Source organism: Phocoena phocoena, chromosome 2 (assembly GCF_963924675.1).
Source record: "Phocoena phocoena chromosome 2, mPhoPho1.1, whole genome shotgun sequence".
In the NCBI taxonomy this organism is placed as follows: Eukaryota; Metazoa; Chordata; class Mammalia; order Artiodactyla; family Phocoenidae; genus Phocoena; species Phocoena phocoena.
The window spans coordinates 165,571,895-165,584,112 of NC_089220.1; the positions used below are offsets into that span (position 1 = coordinate 165,571,895).

At 44.9% G+C, this 12,218-nt stretch overlaps 1 protein-coding gene across 1 annotated transcript in view; it reads right to left on the reverse strand.

Moving 5' to 3' along the window:
* Nucleotides 1-8,907, reverse strand: part of C2H10orf67 (chromosome 2 C10orf67 homolog) — a 112,534-nt gene extending 103,627 nt beyond the window's left edge. Inside the window, exon 1 of the mRNA XM_065871796.1 lies at nt 8,744-8,907. Within this exon, the coding sequence (XP_065727868.1) occupies nt 8,744-8,907 (164 nt within the window). The remainder of the gene's footprint in view (nt 1-8,743) is intronic.
* Nucleotides 8,908-12,218: the final 3,311 nt, after the last annotated feature.

A 12,218-nucleotide genomic window follows, 5' to 3' on the forward strand; every position in this document is an offset into this window, starting at 1 on the left:
ACATGTTATTAAACTTCTGTTGGTGGTATTTTTTTTTCTCCAGTTAATCTGTCTTTTTTTACAGGGTGGGGTCGGGGGGGTGCTCTCAGCCAATAACATAGAAAGGGTAGAAGGAAAATTATTAGGGGAACCACTGACTGAAACCGCCCACCCTGGCCAGACAAGATAGTAGCCACTTTCATGAGTTTCTTGACAACAGGAGGTCCTGGTAAGGAACGTGGAACTAACAAGCTACCACCACCCGGAAGAATTCGGGAAAGGTCAAAAGGAGAGAGGAGATGCTAAGCCCATATGTCCTACCAACCTCCCAGAATCCTCCTCGCTGGAATCTGTCTTGGCTGAGCAATGAGTGCACCATCAGGAAGGACCCTGAGTCAGAATGACTGGCCAGAGACAACCCGGAAACTAACCCCATTACCGTAGAACCCGACACTGCAAGCCACATGGCAGAGCAGCTCTCCTGTGTTCCCTCACCCTGCTGCTCTCCACCCAGTCACCCCTTCCCAATAAAGTCTCTTGCTTTGCCAACACGTGTGTCTCCTCAGACAATTCATTTCTTAGTGTTAGACAAGAGCCCACTCTCGGGCCCTGGAAGGGATCCCCCTTCCTGCAACAAAATTACTTTTCTTCCTCTACACTTTGAATCAGTACAAGACGCCATCTCTCCCACAGCCACAGGTCCAGAAATTGAGGGGTAAAAGGGGAAGAGGATCCTCTCACTCTTACACCTAATAATCCACCCCTAAAATCACTGCTTTCCTGTCCCAGCAACTTCATGATCTGCTGGCTTGGAGGTCTTAGTTCCCAAGGGGAGAATGCTTCTACCAGGAAGCACGTCAATGTTTCCACTGAATTAGATGAGAGTGAATTGGACTGGTACCTGGCCACACTGTGTGATCCTTCCACCACTAAACCAAAGGCAGAGAAAGGGGGCACTCTACTGGTTGAAATGATTAATTCGGATTATCAAGAGGAAAACAGGTTGCTGGTACACAGTGGAGTCAAGAACTATGTCTGGAACCCAGGAGTTTCTCTGGAGTAAGTCTCAGCATTTCCATGTCCAACAGCAAAGATTAATGGAAAAATACAGCAACCCCCCAAAATCAGACAGGACTTTTGAGGACTCAGGACCTTCAAGAATGACGATATGGATCTCCCAGCTATGTATAGAACCTTGGCTTGCCTGTATCTTTCACCAAGTTCCTTGGCCACTCAACAAGCCATGCCCATGTGAAACGGAGAAGGACCCTGTGGTGCTTTCCCCCCATGTCCTCAGGCTGCATTTTGTCTGTGGAAAAACTTTAGCCAAAGAATAAGTTTAATCAGAGAAGAGAGAAAATGCAGAAACAGGAAAACAGTCAAAGGAGACCAAATAATAATAGTTTAGTCAGTAAGCAAAGTCAAGGACCTTTAGTTCCCCCTTAAGGGCTATAGGTAATATTCTGAGCCATATCCTGTGAGCTGTCTATATAGATACTGAAACCCTCACCAGGTGGAAGAAGTTAACTACGTGAGGACCAGGCTGTAGCCATGACATAAGCTGCCACAATTCCAAGAATTGGCCTCAAAGAAATGGAAACAAACCGACCCTGGAACTGAAGATTAACTGTACCTAAAACAATCGAGATGACGCAGGTCAGACCACTGATGACCAATGTCAAGATGACTGTCAGAGCTGACTGCGCTGTTTCTGCAGGTAGCGGCCTTGCTCTGTCTATAAAGGCTCTTGCTTCCTGATTGTTGGAGTTGGATGGGAGTCGGCCTTTGAACAGGCGTCCGCCCTCCCCGCCTCCAGTTGCGGGCCTCCGAAATAAAGCAACCTTTCCTTTCCTACCGACCCTTGTCTCTCGACAATTGGCTTTCCAGCAGCGAGCAGCCAGACCTTGGTAACACATGGACCAGCTCTTGTTACCAGGAAGAGCTAAATCAGACTCCATGTTGGATCTGTTTCTTTTATTTTAACCTTTGCTTCCCGTTGCTTTTGTTCACTAAAAGGATACTCTCTATACATAATGGCCTGCCTTGGGGAACCCTGCCCCTCTGCCTGAATGTTAAACAAAAGTGCCTTTGTTCAGGGAAACATCCTGACCCCGTCCACTTGTGAATGGCAGCAAGAAAGAAGAAATTAACACATCCCCTCCCTGAGGCTGGCCATTCCAGGAGATATTTGCAAGACTTATGGCCTTTTAACTTTACTTCCTCACCCCCTCCCCCTCTCTGTTCCATCAAAGAAACTGGCATCCAAACCCCGATAAGATGGGTTTTTTTGGAGATATTAGTCTCCCATCTTTTCTGTCTGCGGCTTTCCGAATAAAGTCATGTTCCTTGCCTCAACACCTTGTCTCCCGATTTACTTGCCTGTGGTACGGCGAGCAGAGCGAACTTGGACTCCGTAACACTCTGGGCAGCACCCTCTGGCAGGTGTCTCTACCACCAGCCGCATCCTCTCCCAAGAGGTCTTAATCTCAGCATTTGGTGGGGTGGGAGCCTGCTAAATCTTAGTCCCTTCTGTGCTTACGCCTCCTCTGCCCTTGGGGTCACAGCTGCATTTGCATTCGCTATGACAGTGCTGCTTAGGGTCTTTTATCACCTTTACCACCTTTTACTAGTTAAAAATCCTCTTTAATATTTAATAAGAAACGGGAAATGTTTGTTCCCCGTTCAAATACTGGTGAGGTTTCTGCCTCCTGTTTGGACTCTGCATGCTACATCAATACAATAAATACAAACAACAACCTAAACTTAACCTGTTTCTTTATATTCTGCAACGCCTCCCATTTAACAGAATTCAGTGACTCACCCTTCCAGCCTGGAAATGCAATCCTTTACCCTTTCCAGCACCAAGCGGCTCCTTTTTTACTACTCAGCTGCATTTTTCAATAAGCTTGACCACATATGTTCTTTCCTTTCTTCCCACTTTAAGCAAAAGATCTGTGGTAGGTGGTAAATTATGAATGTGAGTAGGTTTTATGATAAATATATAATGTTACATGTCAATTATATCTCCAAACTAGAAAAAAAAAATAGAGGTGCAAAAAAAAAACCCACGCCAAATACATATATCTTCAGGATATGATTTAGAAACTTGGAATAATGTTTTCAGCTATTCCATCTGATGCCATAATATTATAGTAATACAGTATGATATTTTAAAACCAGGTTCAAGAATGTTATAGATACCTCCTCCAGGGTGTCTAGAAATAATATTAGTGCCTATTTACTGTGTTAAAGAGAAAACCACAGGCTCAAAATGGCATTACTCGTTCTAAAGCCCATGATACCAAATCTAGACTTAATACTTGACTTAATTGCACTTTCAACGTTGCCCAGAAATGTACTCCTAATCAACCAGTCTGGAATTTTCTGGTCAGCACCAAGAAGATAATCTGTCACGGGGGTGTGGGGGGCTCTCCATTCCGCTCCCAGAGGAAGAAGAGGCAATCTGCATGATAAAACCCCTGCCTTTCCCTTTCCCCAAAAAGATAAGCCCTAGCCTAAAAGCAATGCTTTCTTCTTTTTCACTAATAGCTCTTTTTCCTATAGAAACCTCCCATTTTGTACAACCCCCTTGGAGCACCCTTCTAATTGCTAGACAGAATGCTGCCCAATTCATGAATCATCTAATTAAACCAATTAGATCTTCAAATCTACTGGGTTGAATTTTGTTTTTTAACAATTGAATGCGGACTTCCCTGGTGGTGCAGTGGTTAAGAATCCGCCTGCCAATGAAGGGGACACGGGTTCGAGCCCTGGTCCCAGAAGATCCCCCACGTGCTGCGGAGCAACTAAGCCTGCGAGCCACAACTACTGAGCCCGCGTGCTGCAACTACTGAAGCCGCACGCCTCAAGCCCGTGCTCTGCAACAAGAGAAGCCACCGCAATGAGAAGCCCAGGCACCGCAACGAAGAGTAGCCCCCGCTGGCCGCAGCTAGAGCAAGCCCTCACGCAGCAGCAAAGACCCAACGCAGCCAAAAACAAAAAACAAAACAAAACAATTGAACGCTTAACTTGTCCTATGTGATTAGTCAAGATATACGTCTTAATACACACACACTTTCTTCTCAGGTTATCTACCTTTCTCATTCTGAAGATATGGAAGCTGAGGCTCAAAGATTGTAAGTACAGTAAGTCCCCTAATACGAACCTTCAAGTTGCGAAGGTTAATCTAAAAATCACAAGCCTGGGAATTCCCTGGTGGTCCAGTGGTTAGGATCCCACGCTCTCACTGCCTAGGGTGCTGGTTCAATCCCCGGATGGGGAACTATGATCCCGCAAGCCACATGGCATGGCCAACAAAAACCAAAAAAACCACAAGCCTAAAGTGACAGCTTCTTACCCTCCATCCCTGGTGAGAACAGGCCTATGGCTCTACTATCCCTAACTGGTCATCACTTTTTGAATGACTGATTTAGAAAGTTCTGTCTCATTCAGAATCTAAGTGCAACATGAAAGTTCATTCTTCAGATTCCCATCAAATTCCAAATGTGTCTAATTTTAGATAACAACCCCTCTGCCTAGAATGGAAACCAACATCACAACAAACTAAGTGGTTCCTACACAATCCTTATTTACAGGTTTAACAATTTGATTTCTGAATAATAGCTTAGTTATTATGCATAAAATAATCTTGGAAAAACAGCAATTACAGGGGTTTTTTCAAACAAATTAGATACAAAATTAACATGTTAACTTATAGAAAATAGATCCATGAATATTTATTAATAGAATGCAATGACACGTCTCACTAAATCCTAGAATAATCTATCCTAACAAATGCTCATTAATGAATTAGTCAAAGAAAGTGGCATTAAGTGCACCAAACTTTCACTATGGTGTACTGCTCAATTTTAACTAAGGAAAATATTGCTTCCACCTTTTTCCTCTTCAAAGAGCACACAACTTTGATGTGTCCCAAGGCTCACACACTTCTTTTCACTCACTGCCTGGGTGATCTGACCAAGTTTCCCAGCTCTAGATCCATCTTTGTGCCAATTACCCCCACAATGGTACAGCCATTCTGGGCCTCTCTTCTGAACTTTAGGCTTTAAAGGTAGCAGAACATGGCACCCCGAAATATGCCTCTTTAGCATAAGGATTATTTTGAGCTAATTATTTTTGAGGAACTGCAGACACAGGTGAAGCCCTGGAAACAGAGTAGAAGTTACCCCTTTGTAAGAGAAATTTACATTTATAAAGGAACTCTCCATTTGTGTCTTCCTGTCCTACCAGAAAGATGACTCTAACTCACAAAAGAATCTTATTAAAGGAGAAGACACCCCTTTAAATCTGCATAACAGACCTTACCCTTTTTTATTGGACTTCTTGGTAACCTCGCATAACAGGCCTCCCTCCACCCTACATCTTTCTTTTGTATTCAGCTGAAGATGGTATTTAAAGTGGTGGCTTGGGCCATCTTGGAGTTTTACTCATTTTTCCTGGGTAACTCCTAGGTATACATGAGACATGCATGTTAATAAACTTGTTTGTTTTTCCTCTTGTTAATCTTTTATAACCGGGGCTGTCTCAGCCAAGAACTCAGAAGAGTACAGGGTAAATTACTGTTCCTTCTCTAAAGACTCACATAACCAACTACCAACTTAACAGCCTAGATGGATGGCTAAGAGTTACATCTGAGATATTATGTCCAAAAGTAAGCTTATGATATTCCCCCCAAAGCTATTCGTGTCCTAGTTTTCTCCATCCCAGTTCATGGCAACTCCATCCTTCCAGTTAGCCAGCTCCCACTCTGTGCCTATCAGTCCTACCTTCAACATAGATCTAGAACCTGACTAGTCTCACCACCTCCAACTCCTGCTACCACCACGGTCACTTTTCACCAAGCATATTGTCCTAGTCCCTTAACTGGTTTCCCTGTTTCTACCCCTGTCCTCACTATAGTCTAATATCAAAGCAATTGCCAGAGTAATTCTGTTGAAAGATAAACCAGATTATGTCATTCCTCTCCTCCAATCCCCTCATGTCTTCCCATCTGTGACAGTGTGATTTATAATAAACATATATATATTTTGGTCTTCATCCGTGCTTCCTGCCTCACAGCAGCCGAAACCCTTGGAATTTCCTAAGCGACAAGCACAATGAGAGAATCTTTTGTTATACTGATAATATTTGGTCTTCTGTCCTCAGTTTCTGAAATAGTGGAAAAAGTTGAACAGGGTGTCTGGCTATTCGTGAGAAGCCCCTTTCAACCACACCTGATTTTATGTGAATGAGGTGACTTTTGAAAAGCCCCTAAGGATGGGGGTGGTTGCCAGGGGAACCAACCATGATGAGAGGGTTAGAACTTTCCACCCCACCCCCCAATTCCTCTGGAGAGGGCTGGAGGTTGAATCAATCACAAAAAGTCAATGATTCCATCAATTCTGCCCATGCAGTGAAGCCTTCATAAACATCCCTGAATTACAGGGTTCAGAGAGCTTCCAGGTTGGTGAACAAGAATGAACTCATGTGCCAGGAGGGTGGCGCACCCCAAACTCCACAGGGACAGAAGCTCTTGTGCTCCAGACCCTTCCAGACCTCGCCCTATGTATCTCTTCCTCTGGCTCTTCATTCATATCCTTTAATATTCTTTGTAATAAACCAGTCACCGAGTAGGTGAACTGGATTCTTGAGTCCTGTGAGCCACTCTAGCAAATCAACTGAACCTGAGGAACCTCTGAGTTATAGCTGGTTGTCAGAAGCACAGATGACAACCTGGACTTGAAATTGGCCTCTGAAGAGGGAGGACAGGGGCAGTCTTGTGGGACTGAGCCCTTAACCTATGGAATCTGACACTATCTCCAGTTAAACTACAGGACACAAGAACAAAATAGTGGCTACCAGTAGGGAGAGGGAAAGAGGGAGGGGCAACACAGGCGTAGGGGATTAAGAGGTACAAACTATTAAGTAAGCTACAGGATATAATGTACAACATGAGGAATATAGCCAATATTTTATAAGAACTGTAATAAGAGTATAACCTTTAAAAATTGTGAATCACTATATTGTACACCTGTAACTTACATAATATTGTACAGCAACTATACTTCAATTAAAAATATATAAATAAGCAAACTACAGGACACACCCAGTCAGTGTCTGCTGAGAATTGGAGAATTGCTTGGCGGTGTTTAAAAAACACATCTGACCACCTCATCCAAGGTCAATGCTGAAGTCCTTACAAGGATCTAGGTGCCAGGCCATCCGGCACCATCCCCTTACCTCTGACCTCATCTCCACTGCTCTCTCCTCCCCCCACTGCTCCAGCCTCCTGGTGACACCCACGCCCACTCTCTTCTGCTTCCTGTCTTGCCTGGAACACTTTGTTCCCTGAGAGGGTTCCCCCTCCAGCCTGCAGGTCTTCCCCCCAAAGTCATCTCCAAGAAGTCTTCCTTGACCACAGTATCTAAAATTACAACCTCCTTCCCCACTCCACACACTATTTCTTCGGCTCTGTTTCCCCCTTAGCACTCACCACCACTTAACTTATTTATTATAGAGTCTGCTTGTCTATCGCTGGTTTCCTGACTAGAACTAAACTTCACAAAGGACGGGCTTATGTTGGTTTGTGGACTGCTGCTTCCTCATGGGCTGATTCTTCCCTCATTACGGGACTGCAGTCAGTACTGAGCCTCTCCCGCTCACACCAGACACCTGAGAACCAGCACAGTCTCCCCCCCCCACCCCCCAGCACTGCAGGTGAAGAGAAACTCACACGCGCATCAGTGGTTCCTCTGTTCGCGCAACAAGCACTAACTGAGGCCCTGGCACTGTCAGTCTGGCCGCTGAGCACCGCCAGTGCGTTTTGCTGGAGAAGCTCCCCACCACGGAATGCTGCGGAACCCAGGGCAGGAAGTCATTCCTCTCAGTCAACCACTAGAACAGGTGAGACACTGTGCCCACCGAGCTTACCATCCGCTGCTGCCAATATGTATTTTCACAACCACCAATCAGCCAGGTTCTGATCCCTTTTAACAAACGCACCCACTTAATACAGTTGAGCGGGGGCAGCTGGTCTGGCGGCACCATTTCCCTGCGTCGGTCCCCACCACTGGGCTTTGGTCCCTTCTTCCCATTGGGGAGCGGCCTCAGTGGGCGGGGCTTGCCTCTCAGCCAGCCCACCGGGCGCCACGAGGCCCTTGTCTTAGGGCCTCCACAGCAGCTAACCTAGTGCAGGCCACTTACGGATTTCAAAAGGTTTTTAGCAAGAAAAGTACCTTTTTTTTTTTTCCCCCAAGAAACATCAGCTCTACATTATCCAAATAAAACTGGAGCAGAGGGGGCAAAGAAGGATTATGAGATGGAAAAACTATAGAAAAAGGTCAGTAACAGTTATATTGGCAAACACTTCTGTGGTACTATGTACGCTATATATATGACATTCTTCCAAACACCTTACTCAGATTAATTCACTGGATGTTCGCTATGAACTATTAAGGAGGCACTATGCGCCACTATCACCATCGCGGCTGTTTCCCCTTTGAGATAACGAGGCACAGAGAAGTTAGCTAACTCGCCCAACTCTTGGGCCCTGTAGCGTGTCATTAGGATTCGAACCCAGGCAGTCTGGCTCCAGAGTCCGTGCTTAGTGTACAGTAGTACATTTTAGAAATCAAAACAGCAGCCCTGTGGCCTGGAGCCAGGAGCCCGGGGAGCGGTGGAGCGCGGGAAGAAGCGCGGGGCGCCGTGTTGACCTGAGGGAGAGGCAGGCAGGGCGGGCCGGGGCGCCGCAGCTCGCTCCGGTCACCTGGGGCTGAACCGGAATTGTTCAATAGTGGACTCGAGGTTCTCGATGATCTTCCAGCACTCCTCGGTCTCAGGCGCGTCAGCACAGCTCTCCATCGAAGCCGCGGTGGTGGCAGCTGGGCCGGGCGCCTCCCGCCGAGTCCAGGACCCGGCGTCCGTCGCCATGGCGACTCCCGGGGAACCGGCAGAGCGCCGGAATCCTGGGGGCGCGGGCGCGGGCGCGGGCGCGGGCGCGACGGGCGGCCTGGAGACTGCCCGGGAGTTGACCCGCTGCCGCTTCCACTGCCCGCCTGGCTCACGGCTTCCTGTTCTCGGTGCGCACGGGCCAGGCCGCCGCTGACATGTCCCCAGGGGAGCTGGACTCCTGTAGATAACCCTGCGGCAGCCAACCACGCCCCGAACTCTTCCGCGCCTTCTCCTGTGCTAAAGCTCTGAGCTCAGCCTCCTGCGAGGCCCGCGCACTTGGGGGCCTGGATGCCTGAACTGCTTTCCTACGTCAGCACCCCTCTCCTCACGACATTAGATGGAAGCTCGACGGCCCTCGCTTTCCTGACCTTCCTCCCTATGCTAAAGGTCATCTTCCGGGAGGATGAAAAATAGTGCATCCATCTAATAACGATGCCCTTTGCATAATGAGCCTTGGGCTCTCAGAGCAATCCCATAATAAGAGGGAAGCAGGCAGCCTGATGAATTGCCTATATCTGCCAGTTGGCCACAAACGTAGGTGTTCGTGGACAAAAAATTTTTTTGCTGAGATTAATCAGGTTTACATTCCTATTTAATATAAAAGGTCAGAACTAACGCATCGTTTTAAGCTATACCGTGTTGTGTGGAATTCATTTTTACTGCTTCTACAAAAATAAGTTCCTTATAGTGAAACTGTTGCTAATCCTTTATTTTAAATTATGTACCACTCATTGACAATGATAGCAAACAGCTATTCTGATATCATCAATATGTCATTGCCTGGTTTTGGAAGTAAGTAATTTCAGTTTAGAACTAAGCATTTCAATCTGTTGTCTACAAGAAAACAAAATATTTTCTTCTCTCTCATAATAATTATGTAAAAAGAAGTTAGTTTGGTATTGGATGCTCAAAATACAAAGAATAAATCACTGTAAATCACTGTAGCATTATCACTACTCTAATATTTAAAGACAAAGATGAAAAGTCCCAAATGCCAAACAAAATTCACAACCAGTGTCAACACAGTCTTCCATGACTGTGTACATGTTCAGTAGTACATTTTAGAAATCAAAACAGTAGTACATTTTTCCTTCGGGAAGTTGAAGAAAGGAGAAAAAGAGCTATTTTTACTCTACGGTGGTTGTTATTTTCAAAATCTAACTTCTAAGTCTACATAGGAAAATTTTACTATATAATGAAAAGAGTATTTAAAAAAATATATGTATATGTAAGTGTAATATATGTATAAATTAAATTGTCTTAAGTGAATTATTTTACCACAATGCATATGAAATTTTTTAAATGAGTAAAATTCCAAGTTAAAAAGCCTGATCCAGGGCTTCCCTTGTGGCGCAGTGGTTGAGAGTCCGCCTGCCGATGCAGGGGACACGGGTTCGTGCCCCGGTCCGGGAGGATCCCACATGCCGCGGAGCGGCTGGGCCCGTGAGCCATGGCCGCTGAGCCTGCGTGTCCGGAGCCTGTGCTCCGCAATGGGAGAGGCCGCGACAGTGAGAGGCCCGCGTGCCGCAAAAAAAAAAAAAAAAAAAAAAAAATCCTGATCCATTTTGAACCAGGCCAAGATAGTGAAAAGACTGACAAGCTGTTGGCTGTTTCACTAATGCAATGCTAAATGAATATTTTGAAACTGAGGAGGGAGATCTCACAGTAGATTTCATGAGTCATTGGTCGGCTCTGTGCAGTGTTTGTTGACCTATAGGGATTGCATAGTTACACCATCCCACAAAAACATGTACTGAACAAAACCTCTTTGTTTGCCCATGCTATATAGCATATCAAGCAGCTTCAGACTTCAGTGTCTAGGAGACCAAGTTATGATGATGATTGTTTTTTGAAACTATGAACTACACAACACTTCTTATCAGTTACCTACATTTATCTCTCAGGTGTTCTGCCTTATAAAATTGTTCATTTCTGATCATATTCCCGCCTCCAATACTGTCACTGTCAGATAATTTATTATACTAAATGCAGGCCTTTTGTATCACATGTTGAGTTCATTGATGGTTGTTAATGGAAAGCTTGTGAGCTCTGGATTAAACATTAAAAAAAAAAATAGTAGCTCTAAAACTTGTTTTAGTACATGGGCAAGGTTTTTGTTTTTGTTTTAACATCTCTGAGCCTCTCTTTTCTCACCAGTATAAACTAGATAATCAACCTGTCTCGGGGTGGTTGGAGATAATCCATAAAGCAAGAAAAGCAGGCAGCACATAAAACGCACTGCAAGTCGAATGCTAACCAGGCCTTCAAAGAGTGTGTTCCTTCCTTCTAAACCACAGCCGAGGAATGTACTATTTTAAGTTTTCCATTTTAAAAATGTTGGATATTTCATAAGCGAAAATAATTTTTACTTGCTAAATTAATAGGACTAAGGCCCCAATTTTAAATTTTCAAGTGCTTCTCTGAAACATGTATACATATAATGTGTCCTTATATGAAAATATCACCTACCAATTATTAAAAGTGTGAACATCTCAGATGAAATAGCATGAGGATTTGATTGAGTCAAGTGCTGGCTCTAAACATAGAAATTTATATATTGCAATTGGATATTATCTGTTCTAGAGTCTAGCAAAAGTAAAAGCCAGAGGGTTTCAGTGTAGGTTTGTAATTTAAATTCTTTCTAGAGCATCATCCTGCGTAAAGTGCTTATTTTTCTCTTATCATCAGCCCTAATCTAAGATTATGTGGTACAGGCTCTGTTATGTAAACTTGTTTTATTTCGTGCTTCATCCAGAACCAAAGTTCTTTTTTTGTTTGTTTGTTTGTTCGTTTTTTGCGATACGCGGTCCTCTCACTGTTGTGGCCTCTCCCATTGCAGAGCACAGGCTCCGGACACACAGGCTCAGCAGCCATGGCTCACGGGCCCAGCTGCTCCGCGGCATGTGGGATCTTCCCGGACCGGGGCACGAACCCGCCTCCCCTGCATCAGCAGGCGGACTCTCAACCACTGCGCCACCAGGGAAGCCGAGACTAGATCATTTTAATGTCTTAAATTTTGCTGCCATGAGGTAACATGTCCACTCTTATAAAATTCCATCAGTAAGTGCTTGTTGTCTGGCTAAAGCTGAAAACCAAGATGAGAAGCTTGATCGAGAGTTTGGACAGGAGTAATTTTGATATGGAACTTAGATCTTACTGCCAAATGCCCTTGACTGCTGTAGTAAAGGGTATCCTCTATTTAAATCTAAGTTTACAAGGGAAATCAATAAAAATGTGAAAAAAATGTTAGAGGTTAGCCATCTGCAGAAGTCAGTCTACATGAGATGGGG